At 40.3% G+C, this 15,074-nt stretch overlaps 2 protein-coding genes across 2 annotated transcripts in view; both read left to right on the top strand.

The window, feature by feature from the left end:
* Positions 1 to 15,074, top strand: part of NFKB1 (nuclear factor kappa B subunit 1) — a 291,304-nt gene that overhangs the window by 73,207 nt on the left and 203,023 nt on the right. The gene's annotated exons all lie outside the window — the stretch shown is intronic.
* BANK1 (B cell scaffold protein with ankyrin repeats 1) overlaps positions 1 to 15,074 on the top strand; it is a 130,985-nt gene that overhangs the window by 108,076 nt on the left and 7,835 nt on the right. Inside the window, exons 8-11 of the mRNA XM_070757971.1 lie at positions 7,793 to 7,889; positions 9,386 to 9,685; positions 10,641 to 10,904; positions 12,704 to 12,772. Coding sequence (XP_070614072.1) covers positions 7,793 to 7,889; positions 9,386 to 9,685; positions 10,641 to 10,904; positions 12,704 to 12,772 — 730 coding nt within the window. The remainder of the gene's footprint in view (positions 1 to 7,792; positions 7,890 to 9,385; positions 9,686 to 10,640; positions 10,905 to 12,703; positions 12,773 to 15,074) is intronic.

Raw genomic sequence — 15,074 nt, 5'->3', positions numbered from 1 at the left:
GCAATATTAGTTTGGAAAGGTCATCCAACCTTGGATTCTAATATCATTTGTAACTGTCAGAATTGTTGCACCCAGAGTGTCTTTGATAGGAAATTGAAGATTTCTTTAATTTGGGGTGCATTTACCAATTAGTCATGTCTACCCAATTACATCTGCATAACAGTATCAATCTCTGGTTAAAAGGGGAATTGTTTCCTGCCAATAGGGTTCTTCCCTTCTTAAATAGTATAGTACTACCTGCAACTCTTTGGGTTAAGAGGAGTGGGGAGCACATCAAGTAACAAGAGTAGATATTTCAGCCTCCTACAAGTTAAGTGAAGTTCCGAATAACATAAAGATATATTGTGTATTATAAGCTCCAACAAACTCCTTGAATGTTTTAACTTAGAATATACAATACGATATTGTACCTTCCCTGGAAAAGTCGCATCTCGGATTTTTTTAAATGGCCCTGCAAACATATGAATGTACAACTGGTTTTTTTATTATTATTATTATTATTTATTCATTCATTTTGTTCAATACACAATGAAGGTTTTAGTGGGTATGTATATACATAGTAAAATACATGATGAAGGTTATAGAGGAGATACTCATAGTAAAATGTATCTAAGAAAGAATAGAAAAGAAGATATAGTAATAGAACATATCAATGAAAGAATAGAAGAAGAGATATAGGAATAGAAGAAAGGTACAGGAGATATAGGAGAGCAATAGGAAATTGCAATGGTTACATTGCAAACAATTTCTCATGCTATGCTATGATCTACATTCCTCTTATTACAGAGCTTTATCCTTTTAAAAAATAAGCTGTTCAACATAAGAACCCTAGACCTTGTCAAAACCAATACGTCTGTGCCAAATAATTTACTGTAACATCCTTCCTGCCCTTTACACACTTGTACACTCTTCAATTATCTGCAAAGCCTAGTAACTACAAATGGCATTCTGATCCTAGCTGAAATATCCGTTGTTGGAGTACACTTAGAATATGTCATTAGGGACATGTTTCTTGTAACAAGCAAGTGTTCCCCTAATATGAAGATGAGTGAGGGTCATGCTAGACAATGGGATTTGGTCTCTATCAATGCCATTTTGCTTTATCATGCTTTGTGATGTTTTCTTACTTGAAAAGATCCACACTGGGCATTATGGTATTGTGAAAAAGCTGGTCAGCCATAGAATTGCAAGCAACATGAATGCATCTGAAATCAATATTTTATAAAGACTTTCCTTATACAGTGATACCTCGTCTTACAAATGCCTCGTCATACAAACTTTTCGAGATACAAACCTGGGGTTTAAGATTTTTTTGCCTCTTCTTACAAACTATTTTCACCTTACAAACCCACCGCCGCCTCTGGGATGCCCCGCCTCCGGACTTCCATTGCCAGCGAAGCACCCGTTTTTGCGCTGCTGGGATTCCCCTGAGGCTCCCCTCCATGGGAAAACCCACCTCTGGACTTCTGTGTTTTTGCGATGCTGCAGGGGAATCCCAGCAGCGCAAAAACAGGTGCTTTGTTGGCAATGGAAGTCCGGAGGTGGGGTTTCCCAGTGAGGGGACCCTCAGTGAAATCACAGCATCGCAAAAACACAGAGGTCCGGAGGTGGGGTTTCGAGGACTTTGGTGTTTTTGCGATGCTGCGTTTTCACTGATGCTCCCTTCACTGGGAAACCCCCACCTCCGGACTTTCGTTGCCAGCGAAATGCTCATTTTTGTGATGCTGGGATTCCCCTGCAGCATCGCAAAAACACAGAAGTCCAGAGGTGGGGTTTCCCATAGAGGGGAGCCTCAGGGGAATCCCAGCAGCGCAAAAATGGGCGCTTTGGCTGGCAGAAGGGGTGAATTTTGGGCTTGCACACATTAATCGCTTTTCCATTGATACCTATGGGAAACATTGTTTCATCTTACAAACCTTTCACTTTAAGAACCTCGTCCCGGAACCAATTAAGTTTGTAAGACAAGGTATCACTGTACTGCTTTTCAGACCATCATTGTTCCCCTAATGTGGTACACAATCATTTGTTTTGCAGCTTTATTGCGTTTGCACGTGCCCAATTAATCATCACACAATATTTCCGAGCATGTCGTTGTATGAAAGCAAGTGTGACTAGCAAGTCATTGTGATGGTAGAGGCAAAGCTAATGCCCATATCACTCCAACACTCCGCAGCCTGCATTGGTTGCCGATTAGTTTCCGGTCACAATTCAAAGTGTTGGTTATGACCTATAAAGCCCTTCATGGCACCGGACCAGAATATCTCTGGGACCGCCTTCTGCCGCACGAATCCCAGCGACCGGTTCGGTCCCACAGAGTTGGCCTTCTCCGGGTCCCGTCGACTAAACAATGTTGTATGGCGGGACCCAGGGGAAGAGCCTTCTCTGTGGTGGCTCCGACCCTCTGGAATCAGCTGCCCCCTGAGATTAGGATTGCCCCCACCCTCCTTGCCTTTCGCAAACTTCTTAAAACCCACCTCTGCCGTCAGGCATGGGGGAACTGAAACATCTCCCCCTTGCCCATGTTGTTTTGGTGTTAGATTGATTGTATGCGTGTTTTTTTAATATTCTGGGGCTGTTTTTTATGAATTTTTTAGTTTAAAATTGTAATTGGATTGGTGGGTATTGGATTTGTTATTATGTACTGTTTTTACCCTGTTGTGAGCCGCCCCGAGTTTGCGGAGAGGGGCGGCATATAAATCCAATAAATCTAATCTAATCTAATCTAATCTAATAAGCATAGAATCATTCTTTCAACAGCTGAAGTTTCAACGGAAAAGACTAGAGTACAGAAAGGCTATTTAGTCCACCGTTTCATATATCAAGTGTAAGAAAAACAGACAGTGGTTCGGATCAAAATTACTTACAGCAAAGTCATTAAGCAAAAGCTTAATGTCCAATATTCCAGGGAAATAAGGTAATATTGGCATTTAAGGTCTTGAGGTTTCTATTTCTGGCAGAGATCAAAGTTTTCAAGAAATAAGATAAAGTTTCAAGGTCAGACTAAAGAAATTTTCTAACATTTAATTTATGTCAACTGAAGATATTTATATTGAAATCTCTTGTTTCTTACCTGTAAAAAACTGGCGCTAAGCAAATCCATCATTATTCCCAAGTAGACAACTACTTCCAAGGGATTCTTTCTTAGAATTCTTTCTTAGTGTTGGTTATGACCTATAAAGCCCTTCATGGCATCGGACCAGAATACCTTCGGGACCGCCTTCTGCCGCACGAATCCCAGCGACCAGTTAGGTCCCACAGAGTTTGCCTTTTCTGGGTCCCGTCAACAAAACAATGCCTTCTCTGTGGTGGCCCCGATCCTCTGGAATCAACTCCTCCCTGAGATTAGGACTGCCCCCACCCTCCTTGCCTTTCGCAAACTCTTAAAAACTCACCTTTGTCACCAGGCATGGGGAAATTGATTCCCCTCGACTGCTCCTTTTTATGTATGGTTTGTTTGGGTTGTATGATTGTTTTTAATTAAGGGTTTTAAAACTCTTTTTGCTTTTAACATTGGATTTGTATTTTGTATTACTGTTGTGAGCCGTTCCGAGTCTTCGGAGAGGGGCAGCATACAAATCTAATTTTATTATTATTATTATTATTATTATTATTATTATTATTATTATATTATATTATTATTATTATTATATTATTATTATTATTATTATTAAATAATATTATTAAATAAATAAATAAATATGCAATAAATGAAATGAAATGAATGAATGAATGAATAATGTGAGTAGTCACTTATGAATATCTTACCCCCAAGGGTGTCAAACTAGATTTCTTCAAGGGCCAGATCCACAGGTGAGACAGAACAGACACCTCTTGAAGTACCCTGCTGGTCAAAATGGGACATGGCACCCTATTTTCGACCTGGACAGCCTCTTACAGCACAAGTAGTGAAGGGCTACCAAAATTTTTACTACCACACTGTGGGCGTGGCTTATGCAGGACGCCCTGCATTTACTTTCAACATCTGACTGTTTTGACTGCCAGAGGAACTGCCGGCTGGTCCTTTGTTATTTCCAGGAGGTCCCCACGGGTCAGATTTAAGCACCCTGCAGTTCCGATCCATCCCTCGGGCCTTAGTTTGACACCCCTGTCTTACACCATCTGAATTGAAAAATAACTATTAGTCAAACATTGAAAGTTTTGCAGTGATTACATAGCCTCCTATATAATACTTTTATTTTTTTTAAATCCAAGTGTGTGAAAAGTATAGAATTGTGATTTTAAAAAATACCACAAAAATACTACATGAATATTTTTTTTTTTAAAAAAATCCTCATTACTTGATGCAAGCTTCTTCCAAGAATAAATTCTTTGCTATTTTATTTTAATACGATAGAACAGTGCAAACACTAGAAAAAAATGTACGTCAGATACGAATCGAATACATTTGTGGTCCTTCCTCTAATTTAATTTGAAATTTGCCCCCAATAAAAGCCTTTTGTTATATAGCTTTAAATTCACTTTGCCAATATCAAGCTATATTTCCTTTTATTATTTCTGAAAGCAATCTTGCAAAAGCATCTGCAGTTATTTGAAATCCTGTACAATAAAACAGATGGCTACATATGATGAAAACCTATGTCTCATTTCAAGTCGTTGGCAATGGGAGTAAAGATTGGATCCAGGCATCGGCATTAAAAATTGCCAAGGAACTGAACTGAGTTTGCAATAGCTCTTTAAAAGAATATTTTTTAAAAAAAGAAAATTATCAACCATCTTGGGTGATTCAACCCTGAGACCAATAAGTCTTACTCCCCCCAATGCTTGGATTGGGGGGAGGCCTGTTTTTCTTTGGTAAGGTCGAAAGAAGGAAGTTGCTGTAGAAACGGGGAAGAGCATGGGTTTAAGAAACGTTGAAAAATGCCTGAGCATCTCAGATGAGAGAGGAAACTATCAGGCATTCCTAGAATTAATTTTCTTTGGCTGCAAAAACAAATTTTGGGAAACGTCCTGATTCCATCTTCTTTAGATTACTATCTGAGTTTCATTATTCCTTTTTTTGTTGTTGTTTATTTTGTCCAATACACAATACATATAGAAGAGAATAGACATGAGATAATATATATAAAGAAAAATATAGAATAGAGCAGAAGATATATGAAAGGAAGAAAATATATATGATATATGAGATAAAGGAAAGACAATTGGACAAGGGACAAAAGGCGCACTGGTGCACTTATGTACGCCCTTTACTGACCTCTTAGGAACCTGGAGAGGTCAATTGAGAGGTCAATTCATCAAAGAAAATCCTGCATTAGATAATGTTTTGCCATTGTTATTTTTTTTTTCCCCAATCATGCAAATCGAATAAAATAATGGGAAATAAAAGTAGATACAGACTTGATAACCTGAATGTATTTCCCCAGGAAATCAGTGGGATCTAAACTTAGCATATTGAGCCTAGATCTAGCTCAGGGGTGTCGAGCTCACAGCCCACAGGCCAGATGTGTCACATGCTGCCCAGGCCCCACCGGGTTTAGTGAAGGGGGCAAAAGTCCCAATAAATCACATGACAACGCCATAACACTGTGTGTTTGATGCCCCTGATTTTAGCCCAATCTATACCCAATAGCAGCAGTGGGCTTCTTGTCAGAGTTACATTTGCGGAAGTTAGCCAGCCCAACCAGCTAACCAGCCCAACCAGCCAGCCACAGATCAATAGATATGGAGATATTTATTTATTTATTTATTTATTTATTTAGTTAGTTAGTTAGTTAGTTAGTTAGTTAGTTAGTTAGTTCGTTCGTTCGTTCGTTCGTTAGTTCGTTCGTTTGTTCGTTTGTTCGTTATTTTATTTATTTATTTATTTATTTATTTATTTATTTATTTTGTCCAATACATAATACACATTGAATAGAATATATATGTAATAATATAAATAAAGAAAAGAATAGAAGAAAAGATATAAAAGTATAGGTGAACATATTTGAAAGGAAGAAAAGATAAATGAGATAAGGAGAGACAATTGGACAGGGGACGGAAGGCACACTGGGGTACGTATGCACGCCCCTTACTGACCTCTAAGGAACCTGGAGAGGTCAATCGTGGAGAGTCTAAGGGGAAAATGTTGGGGGTTAGGGGTCGACACTACTGAGTCAGGTAATGAGTTCCACGCTTCGATAACTCGGTTGCTGAAGTCATAGTTTTTACAGTCAAGTTTGAAGCGGTTAATACTAAGTTTGAATCTGTTGCGTGCTCTTGTATTGTTGCGATTGAAGCTGAAGTAGTCATTGATAGGTAGAATGTTGCAGCATATGATCTTGTGGGCAATACTTAGATCATGTTTCAGGCGACCAGGGGTGCAGAGCTCACAGCCCATAGGCCAGATGTGTCACATGCTGCTCAGGCCCCACCGGGTTTAGTGAAGGGGGCAAAAGTCCCAATAAATCACATGATAACGCCATAACACTGAGTTTGTCACCACTGATCTAGCCCAATCTGTATCCAATAGCAGCGGATGGCTTCTTGTCAGGGCTGCATTTGCGGAAGCTAGCAGGCCCAATCAGCTAACCAGCCCAACCAGGTAACCAGCCCAACCAGCTAACCAGCCCAACCAGCTGACAAGGGAGCAAAATCTGAAGTTAGTTGAGGAAAAGATCAAAAGCAACATGAGAAAATATTATTTTACTGAAAGAGTAGTAGATCCTTGGAACAAACTTCCAACAGACGTGGTTGGTAAATAATAATAATAATAATTATTATTATTATTATTATTATTACTATTATTATTATTATTATTATTATTATTATTATTATTATTATTATTATTATTTATTATTTATTAGATTTGTATACCGCCCCTCTCCGTAGACTCGGGCAGCTTACAACAGTGGTAAAAACAATATATAATGACAAATCTAATAGTTAGAATCTAAAATAACAATAATACATTTTAAAAGTCTAAAAAACAAGGAACCCCAATATATAAAAACATACATACAGTCATATCATGCACAAAACTACATAGGCAAGGGGAGATGTTTCAGTTCCCCCACGCTTGACGACAGAGGTGGGTTTTAAGGAGTTTACGAAAGGCAAGGAGGGTGGGGGCAGTTCTAATCTCTGGAGGGAGCTGATTCCAGAGTGTCGGAGCCACCACAGAGAAGGCTCTTCCCCTGGGTCCCGCCAAACCACATTGTTTAGTTAACTGGACCCGGAGGAGACCAACTCTGTGGGACCTAACCGGTCGCTGGGATCCACAGTAACTGAATTTAAACATGCCTGGGATAACACATAGATCCATTCCAAGATAAAATACAGGAAATAGTATAAGGGCAGACTGGATGGACAATGAGGTCTTTTTCTGCTGTCAATCTTCTATGTTTCTAAATACCAGATATTCTTCAGCAAACACATCCTCGTTGAAAAATTGCAGGCTGATAACGAACTTCCCTTTAACAGTTTAAAAATAAAGAAGAAAAGTGGTCTAAGAAACTGCATAGATTTTCTCACTTCCTAATTAGTAATAACTACCAATATTGTTCAAAAATCCAATGAGCTCATGTTAAATCCCATGTAACTGTATTCGGAACAGGTGTTCTCAAAACATGACCAGGAGCATCAATAAACAGCTGCTAAAATTCTTCTACCTCTCTATTCTAAAGAAGGGATTGTGTGGATTAAATCCATCTATGATCGTATTAGGTGGGAAGAAAAGGATAAATAGTTGGAGATGGCTTCCAGCATTGTCTTCTGCTTATATGACCTCCTCCAGCTGTTGCGGTTATCTGATACCATCAAGTGCTTTTTGACTTTTTTTTAATCCACCATCTAGATAAGTGAGGACAAAAACACAAGTGATGAGAAGGGTATAAAAGCCGAGGATGACATTTATGAGTTGATGAGCTCCGATTCTCATTCTAATGGATTTGGTAAGTTTATAAAATGGAGCATTCCGCTATTAATTTATTATTATATTTTTTTTTAAGTTTAATTTTTCTATAATTGTTCTGCCGGGCTCTGTGATAGGAGCCTCCCGAAAATTCAAGGGTACAAATTTCAGACACACACCCGTTTGAAAATTCAAAACAATGTTCTTTATCACAACATTCAAAATAAACTAAGCACTCTTTTTGTATTGCAAAGAGCACTCTTCCCAAAACAACCGGGTAGACTGTACAATTTCCCTTAAGCAGTCATTAAGGACTTAGCTAGCAGCTGTGGAGAAACTTCACACCCCTTCTTCTTCCAACGAAGTGAGACACACACACACACGTTGCTCTGCTTTGTTTTCCAAGACGTGAAAAAGCAACAAAGTCCAGAAAACACAGGATTCCTGACGAACTCCAATCAGATATTCTTCCACAATGGCCAAACCCACATGCTGCTATTTATAGCAGCAGCCCTAATTACTGGAGCCCCACCCAAACACAGGTGGCCTCCTTTCCTGTAATATGTTCTTACTTGGTCTCTTCTACGCATAATTCTGCGCTTGCGTGGGTCCAAAATGTCATCATCTGAAGCAATAGAAGATAAGGAAGATTGACTGCCTTGGCTGTGTGCCAAGCCCTCCTCTGTCGAGTCTCTCCCACCTTCTTCTTCATCTGAGGAAACTAAACTCTGAACTGATTCTGTCGGCAATAACACAGGCCTGTGACATGTTGAAGTTTCCCCTGCATCCACCTCCCCATTCCCTGGGGCAGGAGCTGGGGCCAGAGCCAACCACAACATATAATATTGTTGAATGCATACATCAATGCATATGGTACCTCTATTTATGAACTTAATTCGTTCCGTGACCAGGTTCTTAAGTAGAAAAGTTGATAAGAAGAAGCCATTTTTCCCATAGGAATCAATGTAAAAGCAAATAATATGTGTGATTGGGGAAACCACAGGGAGGGAGCGAGGCACTGTTTCCTCCCAGAAGATTCCTAGAAAGGCCCCACGGAGGCTTCTCCCCACCTTTTCTGTCCCTGTTTCCTCCCAGGAGATTCCTAGAGAGGCCCCACGGAGGCTTCTCCCTGCCTTTTCCGGTTACAGTTTCAGAGACTCAGGTTTGTAAGTAGAAAATAACATAACTATGCATAGTTTACCTTACTCTTGCATTTGTCCTCATGTTTATCCAAAATTGTACAGGTAAAGAGAGGAGGTAGAATGTTGCATTTCCAGAGTCATTTAACGTCACGTTTTGTCTACGTTGTTTAGAAATGCTGCAAATTAATGAGAGCCTTTTGTATCCGTTGATAAATATTTTAGATGTTTCCTCCCCGAAGTTATAGATGTGACAGCTTTCCACTGTATTATATTCATTCATGAAAATTTAATTAGCATTGTGACCGTTCCTCTGTAGAAATCTGTAAGAAAATGTAAAATGCTTCCAGATGGTTATTTTAAATGAAAGAATAATGTATTCTCCCAACATTAACAGGCAGCCCAAGCATCGAAGAACCACCTGGAGACTGTTTGGAAATCCAGGAGAAAAAAGGGATGGATGCTGATGCAGAACCGAAAGAATATAATGAGGAAGGAATGGTAGAAGAAGAAGAAGAAAAAGGAAATAAATTAAAAGAAAACACAGGTCACTTGAGAAATAGCTTGTATAGTAACATACTTAGAGATGTCCCAGAAGCAAAGGGTGAAAATGTCAGCTTCTCAGAGGGACCACCCTTGCCCCCACGAAACCAATTTTTTGCCAGGAAACAAAGTGGATGCTTCTACTTATATTCAGGTATAGACTCACGGAATAACATTAAACATTTATAGCAAAATTTGAAAAATATTCAAGATTTCAGCTACATCACATCCAAACTACCCTGTTTCCCCGATAGTAAGACACCCCCGATTGTAAGACGTATCGGGGGTTTCAGGGGGGTCAGCTAATATAAGCCATACCCCGAAAGTAAGACATATGTCTTACTTTCGGGGAAACACAGGGGTATTGCCGCCTCCCTCTCATCTAGCTGGACCTGGAGAGCGAGAAGGCGGCGAGGGCGAGGAAGGCGCTTGGGAGCGGCGCGGCGGGGAAATCAGCGGGGGCGGGGGCCGCCTCCCTCCCTCCTTCCTTCCCAGCTGGCAGTGCACTCCGGGCCTCGCCGGCCGGCCGGCTCCCTCCCCGTCTGTCTATGTCTTTTTCTGACTCCAGCGCTACCTTCCTGCTCAACGAGGTAACTTAACGGGCACTGCGCAGCCGCCGCCATTGCCATCGCCTCTCATCTAGCTGGACCTGGAGAGTGAGAAGGCGGCGGCGTCGAGGGCGAGGAAGGCGCTTGGGAGCGGCGCGGCGGGGAAAGCAGCGGGGGCTGGGGCCGCCTCCCTCCTTCCTTCCTAGCTGGCAGTGCACTCCGGGCCTCGCCGGCCGGACGGCTCCCTCCCCGTCTGTCTATGTCTTTTTCTGACTCCAGCGTGCACCGCTTTTTCCAATATAAGACATACCCCGAAAGTAAGACATAGTGGGGCTTTTGGGGATAAAAAGAAAGGAAGACACTGTCTTACTTTCGGGGAAACACGGTACATGTATTAAACTGAATTTAAACATGCCTGGGATAAACATAGATCCATCCTAAGATAAAATACAGAAAATAGTATAAGGGCAGACTAGATGGACCATGAGGTCTTTTTCTGCCGTCAGTCTTCTATGTTTCTATGTTTCTAAAAATAAATTAGTCTCATTCTGTTTGTTTCAGCCTTGAAAAAAGTGGATAGCCAAGTTGGAGATAAGGAGACGGAGGGAGAACCTAAGATAAATGGTTGTTCTGACGAAATTGATGAGGAAGATCCATACACCTCTGCTCTAGTAAACGACGCCGTGTATGATGCCATCATGGAGAACAAACTCCAGCACCAAAGGAAAGACGGTAGATCCTTTATTATGAATCGACCACCAGCCCCTGCTCCGCGTCCTTTGTCTGCTGCTGTGAAAGAAGAGAGCACTTCCTACATCGCTCAAGGTAGGGCTCATTTGGCGTTCAGCGTCCAAACGTTTTGATGAACTTTTGCTGGAAATAAACTTCCACTTGTTTACTTCTGACCATCTGTCCGACTTCATTTCAAGCACGGTAATAAATCTTGACTTTCCAAACACTTCAGCCCCCATCCGGCAACCTGCTTATAGAAGCACGTCGCCGGATGCAAGGAGGACAGCTGTTCTTGCAGACAGAATATAATAGAGTAGAGTAGAGTAGAATAGAGTAGAGTAGAGTAGAGTCGGGGCCGCCACAGAGAAGGCTCTTCCCCTGGGACCCGCCAAACGAATAGAATAGAATAGAACAGAACAGAACAGAATAGATTTATTTATTTATTTATTTATTTATTTGTTTGTTTGTTTGTTTATTTATTTATTTATTCATTCATTCATTCATTCATTCATTCATTTATTTATTAGATTTGTATGCCGCCCCTCTCCGCAGACTCGGGGCGGGTCACAACAGCAATAGAACAATTCATAACAAATCTAATAATTTAAAAACATTCTAAAAACCCCATTATTAATCAGACATACATACAAACATACCATACATAAATTGTATAGGCCCGGGGGAGATATCTCAATTCCCCCATGCCTGGCGGCAAAGGTGGGTTTTAAGGAGTTTATGGAAGGCAAGGAGGGTGGGGGCAGTTCTAATCTCTGGGGGGAGCTGGTTCCAGAGAGTCAGGGCCGCCACAGAGAAGGCTCTTCCCCTGGGACCCACCAAACGAATGGAATAGAATAGAATAGAATAGGTAATTTCCTATTTTATTTCAATCCAGCAGGTTGACCAGTCCACAACTGTTCCTTTTGTAGGCAGCTATATCGTTACCCTTTTTGCTATTGGCTATAATATATACAGTAATATATATATGCCACATGGGTCCCAGCGACCAGTTACAGCCCTTTCTAAGCAGTTTACAGAATCAGCATATTTCCTCCAACAATCTGGGTCCTCATTTTACCCACCCCGGCTCTGAGCCAGTTGCCAAGCTTCTGAATTTTGATCACATAATCATGGGGATGCCAAAGCAGTTACGAGTGACATGACTGTGACATGACTGTCAATTTTTTCAATGCTATTCTAACTTTGAATTATTTATTTTTTATTTATTTATTTATTTATTTATTTATTTATTTATTTATTTATTTATTTATTTATTTATTTATTTATTAGATTTGTATGCCACCCCTCTCCGTAGACTCGGGGCGGCTCACAGCAATAATAAACAACATATAACAAATCTAATAATTTAAGAGAATGGTCACTAAGTGAACTGTTGTAAGTCAAGGACTATCTATATAGTCCTCAGTCTATCCCCTTTACATTTTTAAGAGGTGGATTTTTTATTTTATTGTTTATTTGGGGTTTGGGGATGACACTATGGAGCCTGGTAATGAGTTCCACGCTTCGACAACTCGGTTACTGAAGTCGTATTTTTTACAGTCAAGTTTGGAGCGGTTACTATTAAGTTTAAATCTGTGGCCAGTGTCTATAATAATAATAATTTATTAGATTTGCATGGCGCCCTTCTCCGAAGACTCGGGGCATCTACATGGAAGAGGTAGAAATCAAAGGCCTATTGTATAAAGGGAATTCAACTGGACAAAGTTGTAGAAAGTTCTAAAAAATAAAACAAATCTACATTGTGGGCTTTCTTCTTATACCCTCTTTTTAAGAGTATTATATATTCTATCAAGATACTAGAATTGTGATGGATAATCAGCTTTCTTGTTTTCCTGCTACTACTAGTAACTTCTTAATTTGCTTTTTTGTTACAGTCTTTCAACAAAAGGTGACTAGGATTCATGCTGGTAATGAGAAGCTGTTGGATGCTGCTAGGAGACCAGGTGCAGAATTAAATGCTTTTGTCAGTTTTGCTATTTTTAAAAAAGTAATATTGTTAATGTATGAGCCGAGTAATCCTTGCTTACCAAGATTGTGCGCACAGAGAAATGTTTAGATTGAGATTAGCTGTGAATAACTACTTAGCCACTAACACTAACTTGAATTAAAGTTTACTTCGAGAAATAACATATTCAGATAAACAGTCTAAAGTCATGCAGACTTATTACGAAGTCAGAATAACAATCCAAATATTACCAAGTAGATAGATTTTCTTGCCAGTTGCCTTTGTCATAACCAGCAAAGAAAGATATCAAGCCTAAACACATTTTCACTGATATACATAACTACAATACAGATAGATTGCAGAGCTAACCTAACAGTGAGTAGCTTAGACAAAGAGAAACAGGAAAAAAAACTCCACAGAAATAAGCTATAAACTCTAGCTCCCTCTTGTGGCAGTCTGCAATACCTCAGCTAAATAAACATAGCTCAGTGAACACATATTGTTGGTTTTTATATATTGCAAACCTAGTGATCAGCTCCTACGGGTACGATCAGGTATGCAGAACTGGTAGAAAGATTTGGGTCAGGAACGCAGTGTGTGCGGGTGTGGGTGTGTGTAATATACTTTATATAGTAGATAATGTATATTTTTGTGTACCTGTGTGTAATATGTATATACACATATGGCATATATACATAGAATTAAATAGTAAATTTTGGACGTTCAGTAATAGTAAATAGATAGGGAAATTGTATCCCTTTGAGGTGAGGAGAAGCCAGGCACCCTAACCCAAACCCTTAGAAACATAGAAGCATAGAAGTCTGACGGCAGAAAAAGACCTCATGGTCCATCTAGTCTGCCCTTATACTATTTTCTGTATTCTATCTTAGGTTCGATATATGTTTATTCCAGGCATGTTTAAATTCAGTTACTGTGGATTTATCTACCACGTCTGCTGGAAGTTTGTTCCAAGGATGTGCTGGAATTTCTAGCATGCATACACTATTGAAACAGCGACGTCTTCGCTAGATTGGGCATGTTGTGAGAATGGATGATGGGTGGATTCCGAAAGATCTCCTATATGGTGAGCTAGTGCAGTTAAAGCATCCCAGAGGGAGACCACAGCTGCGATATAAGGTTATCTGTAAAAGTGATTTAAAGGCCTTGGGAATAGACATTAACAGCTGGGAAACCTTGACCTCTGATCGTTCAGCTCGGAGGCTAAAGATGCCACTTATTTATTCTTGTATTGTATTTCAACTGTGCCTTGTTGCTACAAGAAATCCCTTTGAAGTTTAAAAGGGAGTTTTTTCTTCTCTTCTGTTGATAAAGAACATTTATTTGCCTTCTATCGTGTGTGTGTGTCTGCTTGGACTAATCAACCTGTAATTAAGGGCGGTTGGCACACGCCGGCAATACAACTGGGCCCACCAGAAGTTGAGAAACAGGCTATTTTCAGAATCCAGAAGGTCTCCGGGGGACGGGGGAAGTTGAATTATTAGTGTGGGTACTTTATTTATTTATTTATTTATTATTTGGATTTGTATGCCGCCCCTCTCCGAAGACTCGGGGCGGCTCACAACAAGTGAAAAGCAATCCAATACATAATCCAATTAATTAAAATATTGAAATTTTTTTAAAAAAAACCCATATACTAAAATACATACACACAAGCATACCATATATAAATTCAACGTGCCCAGGGGGAGATGTTTAGTTTCCCCATGCCTGACGGCAAAGGTGGGTTTTGAGGAGTTTGTGGAAGGCAGGAAGAGTAGGGGCAGTTCTGATCTCCGGGGGGGAGTTGGTTCCAGAGAGTCGGTGCCGCCACAGAGAAGGCTGTCCCCCTGGGGCCCGCCAACCGACATTGTTTAGTTGACGGGACCCGGAGGAGGCCCACTCTTTGGGACCTAATCGGTCGCTGGGATTCGTGCGGCAGAATTCGTGCTTCAGAATTCGTGCTTCAGCACCCAACAGTTTGCCATCGCTGCTGTATAGCAGGCAAAATTGTGTAAAAGTGTACAAAATGGCCCTTCCAGTCTTCACAATTATAATAAAACTCATAAAAGCCTGCCCAATTCTTCATTAACCACAGCAATGAAGATGTATAGCATACTCTTCAGTGAGAGAACCAATAATGCAAACGTGGCAAAATGTAGCCCTCTTTTCAGGTTTAAGTTGGTGCTTTGGGCAGCATTGACCATAATTTTCTAAAGAATGCACAAGTACTCCAGTTAAAATACAGGTGTGGCCTAGCATTTATTCTCAGAGTCCTAGCCAAGTGTATATAAGAAGCCAAT

Source organism: Erythrolamprus reginae, chromosome 7, assembly GCF_031021105.1.
Source record: "Erythrolamprus reginae isolate rEryReg1 chromosome 7, rEryReg1.hap1, whole genome shotgun sequence".
NCBI lineage: Eukaryota > Metazoa > Chordata > Lepidosauria > Squamata > Dipsadidae > Erythrolamprus > Erythrolamprus reginae.
Note: the sequence above shows the minus strand (reverse complement) of the source record. Positions and strands in the feature narration are given on the sequence as shown.